This window comes from Coptis chinensis, chromosome 8, assembly GCF_015680905.1.
Source record: "Coptis chinensis isolate HL-2020 chromosome 8, ASM1568090v1, whole genome shotgun sequence".
Classification (NCBI taxonomy): Eukaryota; Viridiplantae; Streptophyta; class Magnoliopsida; order Ranunculales; family Ranunculaceae; genus Coptis; species Coptis chinensis.
Window position 1 is genome coordinate 30336560 of NC_141463.1, and position 22278 is coordinate 30358837.

Below are 22278 nucleotides of genomic sequence, written 5' to 3' on the forward strand. Positions count from 1 at the left end.
CCCAATTTGAACAATAAAGAAATAATGTGGTTTAATTTATCCGGTGGACGGAGTGCACCTGCAATGACTATCTCCAACCAAACTGTGCTTAAACTCGAATAGAGAAATCAATTATATTTGAAAATATTAACTGTAAAATATTAACTCAGATAAAAAAGGAATAGAGAAATCAATTATATTTTAACTCAGTAAAATATTAAATTTCCAACCCATCAAAAATAATCTCCTTACTTAGAGACATAGAAATATTCTGTAAATGAAGCTTTCATTATATTGTTTGGCTAGAACATAGAGATTCATTCAATCAGGTCCTAAGATTCTAACTTGAATCGTTGACAAAACTTTAAAATCCTTTACTTCAAAAGTAAAATACAAAGTACATGCAACAGAAGTGATCAATGACCCTGCATATCTCAAACACTTTGCAAGTAACACAATCGAAACCCTACTCTCCTACTCAAACTACATAACTCCAAATCTTGCCCCATTAATAAAAACCAAACGAAGTTTAACAAATGCATGTATTAAAGTACTCCAAGTTAAAAAAAATACCAAAAAATCCAAAGGAACTAACACTTTACATTATGATAGTGCTGCCGAATTATAATATATAGTCTTTGCAATCAACTTGCAAATGTCTAGCTTAACAACATATTATATAGTAGTGTCCGAATATAGTAGTGTCGACCTTTGTAGTCTTTGCCGAATTTTTTCTGCTGAATATCCTTGAACCACCAAATCAAACCAAACAGTGCAGTAACCTTTCCAAAACAGAGGTAGATGGATGAGGAATAATTACTTTTCCAAAACCAATTTAAATGGGTTAAATGAAGAGGCAGAGAAATATGGAGTGTTGGTAGGGATGAGAGTGAAATTTGGAGGAATAGAAATGAGGGCGGTAGGGATGAGAGTGAGGAGAAAATAAGAAGGGGGAGGCGTTGGTTTATTTGGAGGAAATCGCGATACAGTATGCCGGTCTGCGTTAACTAAAGAGACATACGACCAATTACCCGTAGATTCCGCCATGTCATAAACAGGGTGAAACTCTGAGAAAGTGTTTGGACCGTCGGATCGTGCCCAACCCTTCCCTAATTTGTTATATAGATCATCTCTTCAGGCTGGGGGTTGGTTTTGGACAAGTCTTCAAAGTGAATCATCAGTTTCAGACCCTTGTTGAGCAATAACAATATAGTTCCAACCTGGACTTGAAGCGTGCGCTCTATGTAGAATGTTAACTCGAGTATTTGTGCATCTTCTTCGAAAAGCCAAGTGGCGATTGATGATAACCTGTCATACAATGAGGCGTCCAACACGAAATGTATTAGAACATGTAATGCGACGCCATCAACAGCGCCAATGGCAAGCCAGCAGCTGCAACTAGACGACTCTCAAGAAGAAAGCCGAACAACAGAACAAGATTAATATTGGATGCGGCATCAACTAAAGGGTACTCCGCGCCTCATGCCTGAATCTAATCAGTTTAATCCTCATCATAATCTTCAAGATTTGTCTTTGACGACTACCGATATCAATATGCGCCTTTGCCTCCTTTGATAAGCAAACGAGGATCAACATTATATGATTACATCCGTTTACCTATTGAAAAGTCTTCAGTTTTAGGGCGAGCAACATTTGCCAGGATAGGATGAATTCCATAACTTCCACATGGAAGTACCTATATAAGAATCTTGGAAGATTGATCAACAAAAGAGAATTGAACGTTCTCTGGTGCAGTTAACGTTTTAAAGCAGGATCAGCAATAGATATTTTGTGCTTGATGCATGCGTTAAATGCGACAGTGTTTGCCAAGTTACGATCATTTTTGTATGACATCAAAGAGAACATGTGAAGATTAGATGACAAACGATTTTTTTTTTTTATAATAACTTCATTCATTATATTAAATTAAAACATGCAAAATAGCTTCACGACAATACACATAACAGTTTTTTGGTCCATATGATTTAGCCCAGTAAGCTAGATTCATTGGCCAAGAGTTTCCAATTACAGAAGTTGTTCTAAAACAGAAAAAAAGAAAAAGAACTTAAAGATGCATGAGTACTATCCAGAATAGCATTCCAGGTCCAGTTTGAAATCGTCTCTGGCTCCATCAAGATTCTGGTGACGCCTTCAAAAGTGACTTCCACAAGATGCTTCCGCCTAGCTATATCCACTGCAAACTCAGCCGCTAGTAGGTGTGCTTCAGTTTTGGATGTCTGTCTGTACTTTTCAAAGAGACTTCATCTCTGAAGTCATCTAAGATAAGCTTAGGACATCATTCTTGTCTTTCGGCCAAAGGTTATTCAGTTCAGCATCCATGGTTTCGCAAATGCATTTAACAGTTCCAGCAGCTGCAGAGACAGGTAAAGACTCCTTGGAAAAATCATCCAGAAAGGGTTCCCAAAAGGGAAGGCAGGCCTTTGACCATGTGTGCACCACTTGCATCAACTCAACTGCACAAATAGGAACAGAGATCTTTCACGAGTCATGACTAATGCAAGTAACTACTGTAAATACAATATCAAAGTGGACTAAAGAGTGTAGCTAAGGGATGAATGTAATGAAACAACGGAATCATTGATTATAAATCGTTATTTTGTGGTGTCTCTAAATGACTGCACAATAGAAGTCAGAACCTTCAAATGAGAACTAAATACATTTTTCTTTGGTAATCAAATAGTGATTGATATGGTAAAGATCAACTGATACATACACTTCTATTCACCAAATGCAGAACGATTAAGTCAGTTCACGGATAAGTAATCATATAGATAAAGTGGGACAAGTATGACGACATACTTATTTAATTCTTCGAGGTGTCAATTGTTCTACTCTGGCAACATTCACTTCTATTCCTTCTCAGAAAGTGTAAATAACACTAAATAATAGAACAAATCCTTATAAGAACAGAGTAACGACCAATTGCTCTGAGTCAACCCAAATTGTCTATGCTTCATTTAAATCCTTATATTTAATCAAGCCAATTTCACAAGCAAATAAGATCCGATAAAACCTACAAACTATAAATAGTTTTATATACCCTTCTCATAACTTATGAAGAAGCAATCAAACAGAAATCATATTAGATGCAACACTGCAACATCATATCAACTCTCAAAGATAGCAAATCAGTTACTACTTCTCTCAACCCTAATCCGAACAACATCAGTATTCAAGCACATATATGATATGTAGAAATGATACCAAATTCAACAAAACCTTCACAGATCAAAGGCAAAAAAAAAAACAAAAAAAACACACTTAAATTCAAATTCTACAGCACATATATCATTAAAATCAACCAATTCTCCAAGTTATGCAACTGACAAACCCTAACCCAAACCACTACACAAAAACCTAATTATATAAATAGATCTAAGCAATCTCACAAATTCAATCAATTAACAGATAGATCACTACATCAAGACGAGAATGTATGAAAATTTTGATACCTTAATTCGTACTAACAGATACAAATGATACCAAATTCAAGAAATATCTCACAGATCATCAACAGAAAGATAACAAAGCCACCAAACACTAACTCTAAACCAAAGACCTCATTCAATCAATGGATTCTCTAATTGATTCAATCAACAAACCAAAACTAGAGCTATAGTTCAAAATGCTAACTACATACAAAGATATAAGTTCTACAAAAAAAAAAATAACATTGAGACGTTTAATAGAGATAATCTCAGGAGAGTAGAAAAAAGGGCAAAAAATGTACCTTAGATTTGTACTAAAGATAGTTGATTTTACAAAGGATGTATTTCCAAATGCATAATCTTCTTTTCGCTTCGCTACACCATCATTTGCATCTCTTTGATCATCATTGTCTATCATACTAAATGCTTTCTTGAATCTTGATGAACTCACTATCTTCAGCATTTCCAGGTGCTTCCCTTCCCAGCTGTTAAAAGGTTTCCTTCTAGTTGGCTGAGTTGGTTCTTCTCGAAGATTGGGGGAGGGGGGGAGGGGAGAGAATGGCTAACTGAGGTAGTTCTCTTCTTCATCTATCTGATCTATGTTCTCTTGCTATCATTTGTGGCACCACAGTATCAGCTGCTGATTCTTCCTAACAAACTTGCTCTCAATTAGCTGGTTGACCATCAGATTCTTCCCGGGGAACTTGCTCTCCATTAGCTAGTTACTCTACCAACTGGTTTATCACTTCTCCCAGTAGCTGCAACCAACACCAAGACACTCAATCAATGTGTGTGTGTGTGTGTGTGTGTGGGGGAGGGGAATGGTTATCTGAGGTAGTTCTTCATCTATCTGATCTATGTTCTGTTGCTATCCTTTGTGGCACCACAGTATCAGCTGCTGATTCTTCCTAACGAACTTGCTCTCAATTAGCTGGTTGACCATCAGATTCTTCCTGTGGAACTTGCTCTCCATTAGCTGGTTACTCTGTACCAACTGGTTTATCATTTCTCCCAGTAGCTGCAACCAACACCAAGACACTCAATCATATGCACATTGTTGAATGAGCACTGCATATAGGACTATAGGACAGTAAGCAAAAGTGTATTGCCTTCTTCTGATGGTTGCTCTGATACAAAAACTACTCCTAACCGTGTTCATGTGCACACTCTCTTAGTCTCTTCAAGGTGGTCCCTCCCATTGACCAATCAGAGGACACATGTTCTCCACTATTTCTTACCCTTTTATAAGAAACAGAGTTCCTAGCTGTTATCTTAAACATGCGAGTCCTGGCTGTTGTCCTGGGAATCCTAGGATGTTGATCATATTTTAGAGAAACAGGTCTTGATGGCAGGTGCCTTGAGTTTGTATCCATTAAAAATAGTTTTTTTTTTTTTTTTTGATAAGTAGACTTTATTGAGAGAAAAGTGCAAAGCACAAGATACAGTACATTACATAGAAGAAAAAGTGAGTGAGAACTTCACCTGGTTACAGAGATACAAAATGAAAAAGAAAGAACACCAACTATCCTCATGCAAAGTGATCACCGATAACACTTCGTCAATCTCCAGATATCACAAGACTCCATTCTAAGATCAGATCCTTAAACCTGTAGTTCCTTCTTTGTTGAGTAGTAGACAACCAATGCCATAACAACCCTTTGATCTCTAACACAGTACTACGAACTGATGATGCTTTACCCCTGAAAATACGGTTATTTCTCGTCTTCCACAACACCCACATGGTTGCATACGGTAAGAGACGCCATATCTTGTTCCCGAAGCTCCCTGATCTTCTCTTTGGCCATAAGGTTAAGAATTCTTGTACTGAATCAACTTGTGCTAGTAGTGGAAAGGCTATGACCATTGGCTGTAGCAGTTGTGCCCATGCCTCAAGAGCGAAAGAGCAATGCAAGAAAAGATGACAGATGCTCTCATCAAACATATTGCACATAGAGCAAAGTCGACGCACATTTGTACCCCTATGTGTGAGTACATCAGTAGTGAGAATGCTTCCCAAGATAACTTCCCAAAAGAAAACTCTCACCTTCAAATAGGAATCTGCCATACCAATTTATGGGAAAACAAGGGAGTAGGTTGGTAATCCTGATTTCTGCCTTCAGCGATTATAACATCGTAAAAAGAGCTCACCGAGAATATTCCGCTCTTAGTCGACCTCCACCAGCACCTATCATCCTGTTCAGTTATTACCATTGCATCCAACATTGCAGTCAAGTTTGCATATTGCTGCAACTCCCAATCATTACAACTCCCAATCATTAAAAATAGTCTTTTACAATGTTATTGTCTACATATATGTGAGTCAAGCCCTTACCATTTGGGACAGCACTGCTTTACCTTGGCACATAGTCACATAGTCATAAAATCTGTATCAGTCCTACTTTGTTTTCTCACATCCAACACAAATTCCAATTTTTGTTGGTAGGCAATGACAAAACCTTACTGACCTGATTACAAGGATCTATGTAACAAATTTCATTTCCCCACCTCTCTGAATCAACATGTTTACCACCCATATAATGGTAAACTCTGGTGGTTCTCCTCAACCCTTCCTTCAATATGCCCCCAAATGACACCTAAGTATCCTAACATCCGTTTCTCTGCAAGAGTACCAAGAGAATGACAATACATAAGAGCAGAGGGGTAGGAGAAGCGACTTCGCCAGGGTGTTTTAAAGACTGATACATCATAAATGGCAGAGCAACAAGAAAAGTTCAACCATCCATGCTCATGGAAAAATAGGAACAATTTGCAAGAATACTCAGTAACAAACTAACAACACTCACAAAAGAAGACAAAGACCTTAAAAGCATTCCGACTCAGTTACTACACAACCCCACAAAATATAAAAATAAATAAAAATCAATAACTCCCTAAGTTACATTGACACGGATACAAAGTGTCGGACACGGTGAAATATCAAAAGATTGAGATATATCACATACAATATGTGTCCATGTCATGTCCTATATGTATCTGACAAGGATTATTCTTTAAGTATGGTGTGTCGATGTAACAACAGATAACTACAGGACAAGACTTGGGTGGATGGTCTCAAGATCTTGGGTTGGATTCACACCTTCCCTAGGGAATTAAACAAAAAAACAAAAACTAGTCCTAAATCTCCACATGAACCAATAACAACATGCAACAGATTCATTTATAGAATATTCACTAACAAAGTCAATGGAGCAGAGTTCTGGTGCCACATTTTTCCAAACTTCCGATTTTTCCAAAATCTCATCAGATAATTTTCTGATTTTGGAATTTATCAAGTTCTGATTTCCGAAATTCTGATTATTCAAAATTTAAATCGAAATCGGATATACTTTTAGATTTCCGATTTTCCAATCCGAACTTGCCAAAGTCAACCCAAACCGAAAATTCCAAAAAGATTTTCGATTTTTCCAAGAAATTGTAGGCGCTTTTACAAATTACATACAATCATCACAATCATTTTCTTCACTAGGTATTTTTATCAATTATATTTTTTTAGATATGCACACACTTTTTTTTTGCTGGATATACATGCACACACACACACACAAGCTACACCCTTAAAAGCCATTTGCGTTAGCTTTTAACTGTTTTAAGTAACAAAATTTTAAAAATCTAACAAAAACATAATTTAAGTTATTCATTTTTTCCAACTTTTCTGAAAGTATCTGATTCCAGTTTCCGAATTTGGGAGAAAAATTGTAACTCTGTAAAAAATTGGATCAATATTGGCGTGTGTATTGCATTCCAAAAGTTATTGGAAAATTTTGCAAAACACCCATACCAAACCGATGCGAAGACACCCAAAAGAAACCAATAAGTAAGTGATAGCAGAATATTCAAGTTCAGAAAATCATTGAAGGTTCCACATGGTAAGTGCGTATGGTTTCTGCAAACTTCACCTGGTCCAAGCTGGCATGTAAATGCTTACTGTGACTTCATGAATGTAAATTTCGAGCTTGAACCCATAGATTTTGAATTCTGGAGGAAAACAAGGTCGAGCCAAATCAATCCTAAGAATTTTAAGGACTGATGACACAATTTAATATACATAAGGAGAAATAAAATCTCACTTGTTTAGTAACGAGAACAAAACCCAAAACTGACCTTCTATTATCAGGAAAATCTGAACATATAACTGAATTGTCCTGTTCTGTGCAAGATACATCGAAGAACCACTTAGAAGCTGATTCATGGTAATATTTGGCTTTTGGCATTTCTGGAAGTTCTCTTCTCCCTCCACTTATATTTTCCATCTGAGTAATTCATTATGTAAAGCTCATGTGAAAATTTCTAACAAGATTTATATTTCAGAATCTAGGCCTGCTACTGGACAACATTGGTCAAAAGAACACATAAGCACGACTTCAGTTTATCCCCAGAAAAGGCAACCTTTTGTTGTTATACTGAACAAGGCTACATCCTGGGTCCTTTTTCATGTTTCTACGTTCCATAAGTTCCCTTATATTCCACGCTTCCTCCCATAAACCAGCCTCCGAATATATACTTGCTAAAACAATATAGTGGGCAGAATTATCAGGCTCCAAGTCAAAAAGACGCCTAGCTGCTTCTTTTGCAATAGATAAACTTCCATATACTCTCGAAGCCCCTAAAATAGCTCCCAATATCGAGGAATTAGGCGTAAAGTTCATACTGCATAGCAGCTCATAGGCTTGTTCCAACTGGCCTCCCCGTGCAAGAAGGTCAATCATGCAAGCATAATGCTCTGCCCTAGGTTTAATATTGTATTCATTAGTCATAGAGCTAAAGTACTCCCAACCTTTTTTAGTCATACCTGTATGGCTGCAAGCAAAAAGCACAGACAAGAATGTAACATCATTTGGCTTCAACCCATCACCTTCCATCTTCTCAAATAATGCTACTGCCTTTTCTCCATATCCATTCTTCGCATATCCAGTGATCAATGAAGTCCATGAGACCACATTCTTCTCTTGCATCTCATCAAATGCACGACAAGCATCTTCAATGTCTCCAGATTTAGCATACATATCAATAAGAGCATTACCCATTGCTACATCATAGTTGGTTTGACTCGTTACTGCAAGGGCATGAATTTGAGTTCCCAAGCTCAGAGATGCAACATTGGCACATATGTTAAGCATGGAGCAAAAGACAATGGCATCCATATGCACGTTCTTCTGATATAGTTCACTAAATATTTCTAATGCATCCGTACAGTAGTTACCTTCACGTGCATATCCTGTGATCAATGCTGTGCAGGAGATCAGATCCTTCTCTTCCATCAAATCATATAAAAGCCTTGCACTCCTCACATTGCCACATTTAGCATAAGAATCAATAAGTGATCCATATACAATGCCATGGGCCTCAAAACCCCACTGAACAACCAATCCATGAATCTGAAGAACACTCGTGAGTGAATCACCACAGCCAGATGCTCTCAAAACACTTCCAAAACTGAATTGATCAGGTAGTAAACCTGCAAAGTTTTGGTAAGACCATAGAATATAAAGTTAAATGAACCAACAAAGAAACATATACATAAAGGAGGCAACAGAAAACAGAGGGGAAAAATAACAAGGTGAACTCACTTACAAGAACTATAAACGTCAGATGTGGAATAAAGCTATTGGAAAAGCCCGAGATAAGACATGTCTTATTGATAAAGAAAACGATAAAAATAACAACAGTTACTTAGTTTCCAAAAATTCTGTCAGAGCAGGTTATTCGGTTGTTCGGTTTATGCTAGTGTATAATTGAGCTTTCTTGGTGAACAAGCTACGAAGATCTCACCCTTGTGAAGACAAGTAGCAATCCACATGACACAATTATAACAAAAAGACAAGCTATAAGGTGTAAGAGATCTAAGACTGAATTTCGAGCCAAACAAGCTGAGCTTCACTATGCTCAGAGCCTCAGACTCCACTCGTTTCTTTTGACTAGCAGTAAAATTTGTTCAGGCTTGGTCATATAGTAACACGAACGAGCTTGACTGCTTGAGAAAAAAGTCCAGCACAAGTTGCTTGGTTAGCTTACCAATAAGGATGACATTTTAACCGAGCCAGTCAAGCTTCACAATGTTCAGGCTCAGCTCATTCTATAGATGAGCCCAAAATCTGTCCAGGTTCCACTCATATAGTAACACGAGAGCCTATCCCCAAGCAGCTCAGCGCAATATCACATGTCTGTGTCTAACTGCCAAAACAAGTGATGGAGCATCCAACATGGACGAAGGGAAAACACTGGGGAGGGGATTGCATTACAGATATTTCAGATTAACCTTTTTACCGACTAATTTTCTATATAGTTTAGGTCATCACTCTCAGATAATAAAATGAAGTCACTGACACACAAGTTGGTGTTCTAACATTCGAGCAGTCCATACCATATTCATTTAAAACTCAATGACCATAAGAATGCGCCTATAAAAACAATTGCAGATTTCTTTTCCATCAGAAGTATCTAGAAATTAATAGATACTATTATACCTTCATTCAGCATCAAACTGAACATAGCAAAGGAATCAGCCGGAAGCTCTCGGACAGCATACCCACCAATTAACGCGTTCCAACAAACAACGTCTCTCCGCGACATCATCTCAAACAAATTTCTCGCATCCTCCATCCTTCCACACTTGGAATGAAAATCAACCAATGCACTCTGCACAAACAAATTCTCCAAAAATCTACCCTTAACTATACACCCTTGAACCTGCATCCCTCTTTTCAAACACATCAAATTCGTACACGCCTTCAAAACACTACCATAAGTAAACTGATTCCCCTTAACACCCAACCTATTCATCTCAGCATAAACTCCCAACCCATCCTTAAAATACCCATTTTGACAATACCCAGAAATCATAGCAGTCCAAGACACAACACTTTTGTCACTCATTTTATCAAACACATTGCGCGCAATATCAACATGTCCAATCTTACCATAAAAAATGATAAATTTAGTGTTTAAATACAAATCTAAACAAACCCCATTTCTTTGAAGATGTTGATGAATCAGTCTACCTTCTCTTTCAGCTTTTGAGTCAATGCAAAGCTGTAGAACAGGTGAGTAAAGTGATGTGTCTGTAAGGGTAGGAATGTAATTTAGGATTTGTTTTAAGGCTTCTTGTAATCTTCCTTGTTTGCATAATGAAAGAAGCTTGGGCTTCAAGTTATTCATACTGATATATTCCGACAAATTATTGTATCTGGTCTTCGATATTTTGTGCCCGGTTTGTGATGTAAGAAACTAAATTAATAATAGCAACAAAAAGACATCTTTATTGAGATGAATCATAGTCCAACCTAGTGAAAAGAGAACCAAACTAAATTTCATTATCTTCAATAACTACTTCCCAAGTTATGCCAAAACATAACTTGTTCGTTTTAACATGCCGAAAGGTCCACAAACTAATTTCAATTTTGGCCTTATTATTATTAGCGGCATTAAGAGTATCTCTAAACCTCTGATCATAACAGAATTTCTTCCATCGCCTAGTAAGAACGTGTGATTTTTGGGCCCATAGCTTGTATATCATGTTATATCTCTTCCCTGTATGATATAAGTAGCAACTTTGATTCCTAGATTAATATTATCTTCTCTTCTCATCAAAGGGTTGATATTAGACCTCACAAAATCAACTCCTATATTAAGCCTAGCTTGATTGCCTGCCATGTCGGTTATTGTCAACCTTTTTTTGAAACACGAACTACATTGCCCAACTTTTCCACGTAACCTCTCAATTGGTAGGTCTTTACCTTGCTTTTCACGTAGTAATGCTTTGTTTTCGATGTCCAAAACTTTAGTCTTCAAGTACAGTAGGTCATAAGCACCTTGATATCGTAGTTGGTTGTCATGATCATCAAGCAGATTATTCTCCTCTTCTTGGACCACCCTGTCCATGCTTAATGTTTTGTTGTAAGATGAACAAGAGAAACAATGTGTGAAAAATAGAAGCACGAATAGATCGAAGAAGAAAACTATATATTTATAAGGATTGAAGTTAAGTTGTACTTAGATTTAAAGACTTGTGCCGAGAGGATTCATGTTTGAATTAGAACACCACAAAAAGAGGAAATAAATACAATTTTTTTTAGAAAATCTCGGATGCTAAATTGGTTTGCATACGCACCGACCAATCGCAGTGACCTCGCAGCCAACTCATGCCGTATCAGGCAACAACCCTTTTCCCATACGAGTAGGCAAAAACAGAATCCCTGTATAGGACATCTACATGACATAGGAGATTAGTGGTAGCAATGGAACCGGATGCGGTATAGCTGGGAGAGACCGGCTGCACAAGATCAGATCCGCGGTATCTCAACCGTTCTGGAACTGCTGCGAGACGTAGAGAGATGGGGAGCGGAACCTTAACTGCAGGGTAACTGCTGCGATACGTGGAAAGGGGAGAGATCATGGGGGAAAGAGGGATATAAAAGGGGGGGAAGAGAGGGGAGAAAATCTTAGAGACTTGTGAGATTAGAGGTGGTGATATTTGTTCATACATTTTGGCGCCGTCTGTGGGGAAAGAAGAGAAAATGGCTACGGTAGTAAAGAGAGGAGTAGGAAGACCTAAGAAAGGACCAGTCAGAGAAACCATTGAGGAAGTAGAGAGTGCGGAGATGGAAGGGGTAGAAGAAGAAGAAGTATCAGATGTGGCGGCGCCATTCGGACTTCGCAGGAGGAGATAGTTAGGTTAAGAGAGGAGAATGATGAGTTGAGAAAGGAGAGGGAAATTACACGGGGTGGAACGGAGCATGGGGAGCCCAGGGGCAGTGAAGCGGAAGGGGAGAATATAGAGTGCCCACTACCGGACGTCGAACCAACAGTCGGCATTACTTTAGGAGTGGTTCGGGGCTATGATCGAGAGATCGGGGAAGTGAATCGCAGAGCGTAAAGAGTGAACCAGAGCGCAAAGACGAAGGAGGTGGCGAGCCTCAACAAAATCCACCGGCGATTCAATATGGAATTCTGGTACCTAAGAGGTTTTTCCCCAGTTTGAACGATATGATGGGAAAGGAGACCCTACTGATCATTTGCATCATTTTCGGCAACAGATGCCGTTATGGCAAGAGAATAAGTATGATGGACTTCGTTGTATGATGTTCCCGGACAGCCTTAAGGGGAGCCTGATTTGGTATTATTATAGGTTCATGGGGCGAAGCATAAAAGGGTTCGAAGAGCTGGAACGTGCCTTTGTGGATCACTTCATTCACCAGAAGAGAAGGGTGGTCGATATCGCGGCCCTGTTCAACATTAAGCAAAGGGCCGCGGAATCATTGAGGGAGTTTTTATACAGATTCAAGGAGGAGAGGCTGAGAGTGGAAAGTCTGGATGAACATACGGCGGTCATAGCCTTCCAGCATGGTTTGAGATCCGAAACCAGAGTTCATGAATCTATGTCTAAGATTGAAATTACTACGATGCATGCCCTATACCCGAAGGTAGAGAAATACATACGGTATGAAGATATAATGCAGAGAACGGCAAAGGAACAGAAGAGGTCGGGAAAGGCAGTGCAAGAGGTTGAGAAAGATGATCGAAGGGGTAAAGGTAGAATAGAGGACAGAGAAAGAGGATCTTACAGAGGGGAGAAACGAGGGCCAGAGAGAACACTTGATCGGGGCAGAAGAGAGGTGCGAGAGAGAAGGCCATACCGCGAAATGGAACAGACTCCTCTTAACCGACCATTAGAGGAAATCTTGACTCTAATTAAGGAGCACCAAAGTTATGAGGGGCCGCGGAGTATCCCAAGGGAGATAGAAGGGAAACCATTTTGCGAGTATCATCAAATCCGAAACCATGCCACGAACGAATGTTATGCCTTGAAATGGTTAGTAGAGAGGATGATTGAAAAAGGAATGCTCAGAGAGTTTGTCGCGGAGGTGCGTCAAGCCGATAGAGTGCCAGCTTCGGCCAGAATTTTGGGTACGATCAATGTCATCTTTAGTGGAGAGACTCTGGGGAGGAATGCACACAGGGACAAAGTAAGAAAGACAGCAAGCCTCCGACAGGTGAATGAGGTGGTGAGTGTACCGCGGTTGGTTAGCGGAGCCGCGACGGCCGACGGGATCATTATGTTCACACCACAAGATTTGAAGCCGATAATTACGCCACATGAGGACGCCTTGGTAATTACCATAGCAATGGGGAATTATCTAGTTCGGAGAGTGTTGATAGACTGCGGCAGTTCAGTTGATTTGTTGTTTAAAGGAGCCATGGAGGAGATGAACATCGACAGCAGCCAGTTGAAGGTTCCTCAAACCAATTTGTATGGGTTCAACGGCAGTATGACAGAGCCCATAGGGGAAGTTACGCTGCCAATGACTGTAGGCCCGTCGACGGTATTCACTAGATTCATGGTGGTGGACATTGCGTCGCAGTATAACGCAATTTTAGGAAGAAAATGGATTCACGAAATGAAAGCCATTCCATCGACATATTACCAAGTGATCCGCTTCCCCACAAATGGGGGAACATATGAAATCAGGGGGGATCAAGTGGCAGCGCAGAACATCCAACAGATCACAGCAAAGAGTTTCGTCCGAGGTACAAATGGGAAAGGAAATTCACAGGAACAAAGATTCGCGTAGCAATTACAGGAAGCGGCGGTGACGAAAGGGTGCGAGCCGTCGTTGGGCCCGAAGACATTGGATGCGATTGAAATAGTGAACTTGGGAGCGGAAGTTGAAGAGAAATTTACATCCATAGGGACTGATTTGCCCGAAGAATGGAAAAAGAAGCTAGTGCAGTTCTTGACAGAAAATTCAAGTGTGTTCGCGTGGGCAATTAAGGATATCGCGGGTTTAGACCCAGAGTTTGCATGTCACCATTTGCACATGAATGAAAGTGCCAAGCCGGTTAGGCAAAAAATGAGAAGTTTATGTCCCAAATATGCTGAGGCTATTCGCGAGGAGGTTGCACGATTGAAGGGGGCGGGGATAATAAGGGAGGTCGAATACACAGAATGGTTGTCTAACGTAGTCGCAGTCACGAAAAAGAATGGTAAGGTCAGGATGTGTGTTGACTTCACGGATGTGAACAAGGAGTGCCCAAAGGATTGTTATCCGATGCCGCGGGTGGACGAGTTAGTGGCCAGAACTGCGAGGGTTCAAAGTGTTCTCTTTCATGGGCTGGCCCATGGGGTATAATCAGTCGCCTATGCGCCCGGATCAGAAAAGACCACGTTCGTGGTGGAGGGTGGCACGCATCTTGTTATACGGGATGCCCTTTGGTTTGAAAAATGCAGGAGCGACATTCCAAAGATTAGGAGAAAAAATGTTTCAAGGAAAGATTAGGAAGGGGATGGAGATATATATTGATGATATGGTGGAAAAGAGCATGTTGGAGGAGGAACACTTGGAAGGTCTTCAGGAAACCTTTCATATACTGCAGGCATATAAACTGAAACTTAACCCCGAAAAGTGTACTTTTGGGGTAACTTCTGGAAAGTTCTTTACACACCGCGGTATAGAGGCAAATCCTGAACAGATAAGATCGCTGATAGAAATGACGTCCCCTCAGAATGTGAAGGAGGTGCAAAGCTTAGCAGGGAGAGTAGCAGCACTTAACCGATTCATTTCAAAGTCATCGGATAAATGTCGACCGCTATATCGATTATTAAGGAAATCACAGGACTTCAAGTGGACCGCGGAATGTGAAGAAGCCTTCCAAGAGTTGAAGAGTTATCTAGGGAAAGCGCCTTTATTGTCGCGACCGGAACAGGGGGAAAAACTATATTTGTATTTGGGAGTTTCGGAGTACGCGGTGAGTTCGGTCTTGGTGCGCGTGGTTGACAAAGTAGAAAAGCCAGTGTACTTTCAAAGCAAGACCATGTTAGAAGCAGAGACCCGGTACAGCCGAATTGAGAAATACGCTTTGGCTTTGGTATTTTCTGCCCTAAAGTTGAAACCTTATTTCGAGGCACACTCAGTGGTAGTGGTAACCAATCTGCCTCTCAAGCAGGCCTTGAGGGCAGAAAAATCAGGAAGAATGCTTAAATGGGGGTAATGCCGAAGTTGTTATGAAATTGATTACCAAGTGAGAACCGCAGAAAAAGCACAAGCAATGGCGGAGGTATTGGCAGAGTTCCCAGCCGAGGACCCAACGTGGGGTGAGGAGATGGTAATGGACCACGAAGGAGAGACTAACCACGACCCATTGGACCCATGGGATGCCCGGAATGGATGGAGAGTTTTCGCGGATGGCTCGCCCCGCGGATACGAGGAACGGTATAGGCGTAGTCCCGTAACCCCCGAAGAACACTAGGCTGGAGTTGTCAATGAAACTGGGGTTCGCGGCTTCAAATAATGAATCAGAGTATGAAGCTGTGATAGCGGGTTTAGATTTGGCACAAGATCTCGGTGTGAGGGAATTATCTGTTTACTCTGATTCTAATCTGGTGGTGTGCCAAATGAACGGGGGTTTTGTGGCTCGCTGCCCGAGGATGGCAAGATACTTGGAGGTCCTACAAAGGAAATCGAGCAAGTTCAACAAGATCAAATTTACCCATTTAAATCGCGGAGAAAATAGGCATGCCGATGCATTAGCTTATGTTGCGGCGGTATTACCAGGTTCGGAGGGGCGGTCTATTGAAATAAGGGTGTTGGACAAGCCGAGTACTGCGGAAGGAGAGTATGTTTGTCTTACCACCGAGATTGATCCTGATTGGATAGCTCCCATCAAGACTTTCCTTATGGGAATAGAGGAATAGAGAATGGAAAAGACACGAGAGATGCTTATATATTAGAGGGAACCTATGGAAGTTTCGAGGACCAATGTTTAAAGTATTAGAGGGAACCTATATAAGAGAAGTTTGGATGACCAATGTTAAAGTGCATAGGACGAACAACAACACACACCGATTGTTCGGGGATACTTTTGGCCACACATGAAGAGGGATGCCACAAAATATGCCAAAAGATGCAAAAAATGCCGAGGGTCCGCGATTCATGCCCGGCGAGCCGTTACGATGTGCTCAACCCTTGGCCGTTCGCCATGTGGGCAATGGATATAGTGGGACCGCTGCCCACGACAAGCGGTAAAAGGAGGTTTATGTTAGTAGCAACAGATTACTTTACCAAGTGGGTTGAGGGCGTGGCGTTGCAACAGGTCAAGGAAGAGAATGTGATCAAATTCCTATGGGAGAATATCATTTGCAAGTTTGGATTGCCACATACAATCATAGCGGATAATGGGACACAGTTTACTGGGAAGAAAGTCCGAAAATTCCTTCAAGCATTCAAAGTGAAGCAAGGGTTCTCAGCCCCCTACAATCCCGGAAGAATGGGGGGGCAGCCGAGGCTTCAAACAAAGTCATCATGGATAACCTTAAGAAAAAACTAGAGAAGCGGAAGGGTTCGTGGGCTGAACACTTACCTCACGTGCTGTGGGCATACCGAACTACCCCAAGAACATCCACTAATGAGTCACCATTCGCAATGGCGTATGGAGTAGAGGCCGTCATACCAGTATAGATGATAGAGTCCACAACAAGAACGACAGTGGTGGAAAGCGGCCTGAATGAGAAAATATTAGCCGCGAATTTGAATATTGTGGAAGAAAAAAGAGAGATAGCCCGTATTCGGTTGGAGGAGTACCATCGGACTCTGCAGAGACAATATGATAAACAAGTGAAGCCACGGAATTTCAATGTGGGTGACTATGTACTGCGACGTGTTACTCCAGCCACCAAGAAAGAAAACGACGGAAAGTTGGGGCCAAACTGGGAGGGTCCATATGTCGTCAGTAAAAAGGGTACATCTGGAACTTATGGATTACAGACTACAGCAGGAGAAAGGATAGACAGACCGTGGAATGTCAGAATGTTGAAAGAGTTCCATGTTTAGAACCTTTCTTTAATCTTTTCGTGGTTGATGAACGTTATCTCTATTATTTATTTTTATGACTATGATATAAACAAGCACTTCTTCCAAACGAGTTAGAAGTAGATAGCAGAATAAAATAAAGGGTGAATATAACTGTCCCGTCACACTTCACAGCTATACAAACAGAGAGAGCGGGGGGGACGAGCCCTTCGCGGACTTCATGTCCGAATCCAACTGGGGGCAACCCTAACTAGCTTCACAGCTATACAAACGAGAGAGAGCGGGGGGGACGAGCCCTTCGCGGACTTCATGTCCGAATCCAACTGGGGGCAACCCTAACTAGCTTCACGGCTATACAAATAGAGATTGCGGGGACGAGCCCTTCGCGGACTTCATGTCCGAAACAAACTGGGGGCAACCCTAACTAGTTTCACGGCTATACAAAAAGAGATTGCGGGGGGGAAGAGCCCTTCGCGGACTTTATGTCCGAATCAGACTGGGGGCAACCCTAACTAGCTTCACAGCTATACAAATGAAGAAAGCGGGGGAAGAGCCCTTCGCGGACTTGATGTCCGAATCAAACTCGGGACAACCTTGAATAGCTTCACGGCTATACAAATAGAGAGTGCGGGGGGGACGAGCCCTTCGTGGACTTCATATCCGCATCAAACTGGGACAACCCTGAGTAGCTTCACAGCCATTAGAAGGGAGACCATCGCCAACCTGACGTCCGAATACATAGTGGCTTACCCTATCTATTACTTTACGCTTAACCGAGTTTGCAAATGCAAATGAAAAGAGATTAACTCAAGATACCATATAGCTCAATGGCTCCAGTACATAACAACATAGAATATGCCGATATAAGAAGTAAGACAGATAATAAAGTACAATGCGAAAAGAGTACAAGGCAAATCGAATGACAAATACTACAATATAGTAATATCTCGATAAAGCACAAAAGGCATTGTTCCTCACAAGCACAAAAGACATTGTTTCTCACAAACACACAATGATTGTTCAAAGTATTTGTCAGAAGGCATCAGCAAAGAAAGAAATCCAACAGTCACTGTTGAGGATTAGTAGTCGGTTCTTCAAGAGGAGTATTTTCATTTTCACCAATAGCCATGCTGGCGTCTTCATTGGCTTACTTTGGTGAAGCGGTCACGCTAGTCATAGGAGTCGCCTCATCGAGGTAGGCATCTCGGCGACCGGGGTGCACGGTTGGCGACACCAATTCGGGCGCGATCTGCAGCAGTGAGGGTAGGGCCGGAGAAGTCGGCCTGCATGGGAGCCGATCAAAGTTGTTGTTTTAATTCCCCGGCAATCTTCTTGGCGGCGAGGCCGGGGATCGATCCGCGGCCTCTTTGACGGCCTTATCTCTACAGCAGCTTGAGTGGCAAGTCTCCGTCTCTTTGAGGTTTTCCATTTTGGAATTGACCCCGCTACATAGTCGCGCGGTGCTTGTCCTCACCACCGGAGCTCCTTATGGATCTTGACCGCCTTGATCCATAACTCATCCCTTTCTTCTCCAGATTGGCATACTTTGCTTTCCGACCCATCGAGGGCCATGTATCTCCTGCTTAGCCGTCTCCAAGTTCTCCACGGTGCTGGTAAGGCCACGCAGCACATAGCCAATATTTAGACTTAACTGCAGAGACATAATGGATTAAAGGGTAGCACAAAAGATATGCCGCAACGAAATCAGGACATAAAAGATAGTGAGCAATAGAGTCAATAAAACATACCTTTTCCCATCCAGTGTAAATGGAGGCCCTATGTGAAGCAACGGTACCAAAGATCTCCGAAGTTTGATCCCGAGGGAGATGAGATTTGAAGAAGAATAAGGAGGCGCAAATTTGGATTGTCAAAAGTCGAAGTCTCGCGTAGTGACATCGTGGTCCCTAGCCTTGAACTTGGGCTGCCACACTTCGACAGGGCCAGATGTTAAAGGACCAGCTGAAGAAGAATCCTGTCTGGGGTGGCGAGAAGATATAGCTGACCGCGGAGGTTCATTGCGGCCACTAGTAGGTGGAGGAACATTAGAAGAAATTTTAGCCCTTTTGGTGGGAGGGCTCTTGTTGGACACCTTGACAAGAGCATCTCCATCAGAGTCGCTGTCCCAAAGCTTGTACTTGTTCACGTCCATTTTAGTAGCAGATGAGGGGGCGGGAGTATGGACAAAATCGTCCTCCCACTCAGCCACACGGGAGTACGAAGGATTAAGCTTCTCCGCGGAAGTAGTCTTAGTTTTACCGGCAGCGGCACGTTGGGCAACTGCTTGGGAATGAGATATTTTTGTGGTATAGTTGAAAGACTTGTAGGCTGGGCTCTTTCTTTTTTGAGGGAGATGGTTTGGGCTTTCTTTCTTTGGGGGGCGGCAGACGATAGAGGGGACCTTGGTATTTGCCAATGTCTTTTAAAGAAGGGTCAAGTAAGAGAGGAGTGGCTTTTTCCGGATCAATGCCGAGCACTTCGCACTGGGCACTCCCTAGTTCGCGGAGGGATTGGAAAATTTCCGAGTAAACACCGTTGTATATCTGGGATCGCGAATCGGGTCTCCAACCTACATCACCAAGAATAAAGACAAGTTAACGACAAGTGAGATATAAATACCGCGACTCAGAACGGCTCACTTACCACTGGTTAGGAAATGGAGATGCCTTAGAGAAACTTCCGGAGGGAGGTCCGCGGATAAAAAACTACCGGACACATACAACGGGTACTGGTGCCACACCTTGTCGGAAGTGGTGATGTGAAGAAGGAAAGACTTCTTTTGTGGACGGGTGCAGAAGGATTGATATCCCACACTCCCCAGTTTAGTGCTTTTTTTTTATATAGAAGTGGGCAAAGATGTCGCGGAGTTGAATTTTGGGGGAGTGAGTCTCGTTGTAGTGATTGGCGGCATACATAACACGCCAGAAGTTACCTATGCCTTGGCATGGAGGAATGTTGAAATGGTTACAGACCTCAACGTCAAGGAGAGTCAAGGGGAAACGCAAACCAGCCGCTATCTGTCCTACAGTAGCGACGAGACAACCGGGCCGCGGCGGTACCAAGTGAGGAAAATGGGTGACACCAGACACATGTTCAAGAATAATGTCACTAGGTATGCCATAAGCGGCTTTAACGGCATCTAGATTGGGTCTGCGGTAGTAAGACGGCGGTGGAGGCAGAGAAGGTTTCCTTCCAGAAGTAGATGGAACAGCGGTGGGATCGGTAGAATCAGAAATCGGGGACTCAGATCGGTCCGTGGAGTGCTGGCTAGATCTAGGGGTAGAGGATCCAGATTCACCGGATTTGGTGGCGGAGGATTGGGGGGAGGAGATAGCCTCACATTCCGATGAAAACATAATGGAAACAGTATTAAGAAGGAAGTTTACAAAAAGACAGATGTGCAATCTTAGAAAAGAGGAAACTGATGGAAGCAAACCTTCCAAAAATAGTGAATACACAAATAATGATTGGAAAGGAAAACAGTTTAAAAGGGAAGACAAACCTGTAATGAGATAGGGCCAAAGCTATGGAGGGCGTAGAACCAAGTTATGCTGGAGAGATATCGAAGAAACTGATGAGGGGACGATGAGGGAAGAGTTGAAGAAAGGGAATTTGAAGAGATGGTGAGGATGTACTGTTTATGAGGGTTTTGAAGGTTTTGAGAGAAGAGAGAGATTTGAGCGGGATTTGAAGGGGCAGGGGCATAATGGTATTAACCAACAAGGGACCAAGGAAATGGGGACACGTATTAGTCACGATTTTCGAAGGGACAAGAAACGAGGCGCATGCGCCGTATTTCCAGGTGGCAGTACAGAGGAAGCACGTGGAGCACGTGTTGAGGGAATGAAGATAGGGGGACAGAGTGGGAGGGTCCGGAAAGAAAAATGTTCCAAGAAAGGGGTATGAAATGAGACAGGGTAGTTCTCGGCCCCATTGTCGTTCGCGGACCATCAATACGACCGAGAGAGGGCATCTCTATAGGACATCTACATGACATAGGAGATTAGTGGTAGCAATGGGACCGGATGCGGTATAGCTGGGAGAGACCGGCTGCACAAGATCAGATCCGCGGTATCTCAACCGTTCTGGAACTGCTGCGAGACGTGGAGAGATGGGGAGCGGAACCTTAACTGCAGGGTAACTGCTGTCGGTACGTGGAAAGGGGAGAGATCATGGGGGAAAGAGGGATATAAAAGGGGGGAAGAGAGAGGGAGATAGGGGAGAAAATCTGAGAGACTTGTGAGATTAGAGGTGGTGATATTTGTTCATACAATCCCCATCTTCTCAACCAGATCAACCAGATACAATTCCTCAACTCATTCTCCGCCCGACCAGACGCTGCACCTTTCCTAAACACAATCAAAGGTCTCTCAGCATGCATGTCTAATTAAATCAATTCAACAGCCTTCATAATATCACAAGAACCAGATATCACAATCATGGGCCAAGTATTCACAGCAGCATTTGAGACACCGGCCAGCACGACCATATGAACACAACCAGGACCACAAACAGTTGAAGTATATACCTGGTTTACCAGTTAAGTATCCGTGTGCGGACGCGGCGTAACCAGCAGATTGTTCGTAGTTGTGAAATGCAATGAACCGGATACCAACTTGAATTGCTTTGTTGGCTAGTGATGTTACTGGGATTCCAACTACACCAAACAGTGTGTTCTATCCCGGATAGTGATTGGGCTAGCTATTAGTAGGTTGGCATCGATTTGGGTTTCTGAAGCCATTGGAAGTGAAAATGAGAATTAGGATGAGACTGTACTATGTTTATGCATGTTTTTGGCTTTTGATTGAAGAGGTCAAATAAAGCTCAGCACTGGATTAAGGGGATTGAAATGGATATGCAGACCAAATGCTGATGTGGCATCAGTTAGTGCTAGACCAAAGTGTTGGATTTTTTTTTTGATAAGCCTGATATAATTCCACTTTGTTCTTCAAAATTTTACTGTGATATTACTCCTGCACTGCAACGCGTCATCGCCTCCAATCTAGTGAAACTCTATCGACCCTATGGCA

At 42.0% G+C, this 22278-nt stretch overlaps 2 protein-coding genes across 5 annotated transcripts; one reads left to right on the forward strand and one right to left on the reverse strand.

Moving 5' to 3' along the window:
- Positions 1-1610: 1610 nt before the first annotated feature.
- Positions 1611-10675, reverse strand: LOC147481009 (PPR superfamily protein). 4 transcript variants are annotated; one of them, XR_015205391.1, is made up of 7 exons: positions 9914-10675; positions 8239-8904; positions 7551-7699; positions 7346-7424; positions 4911-6046; positions 3731-4446; positions 1611-2453 (listed from the first exon to the last, which is right to left on the reverse strand). XR_015205391.1 is itself a non-coding variant. In XM_086578384.1 (3 exons), exons 1-3 carry the CDS (start codon positions 10602-10604, stop codon positions 7811-7813), a joined length of 1638 nt encoding a protein of 545 aa, XP_086434510.1. In that variant the 5' UTR covers positions 10605-10675; the 3' UTR covers positions 7732-7810. The 4 variants fall into 4 exon arrangements, 3 of the variants coding, with proteins under 3 accessions (XP_086434510.1, XP_086434511.1, XP_086434509.1); XM_086578384.1 differs by lacking the exons at positions 1611-2453; positions 3731-4446; positions 4911-6046; positions 7346-7424; positions 7551-7699 and having other exon boundaries at positions 7732-8502; positions 8650-8904; XM_086578385.1 differs by lacking the exons at positions 1611-2453; positions 3731-4446; positions 4911-6046; positions 7346-7424; positions 7551-7699 and adding an exon at positions 7732-8052.
- A 1902-nt stretch (positions 10676-12577) lies between these two features.
- Positions 12578-14017, forward strand: LOC147481010 (uncharacterized). The gene has a single exon (XM_086578808.1). The coding sequence runs from the start codon at positions 12578-12580 to the stop codon at positions 14015-14017; it is 1440 nt and encodes a 479-aa protein (XP_086434934.1).
- Positions 14018-22278: the final 8261 nt, after the last annotated feature.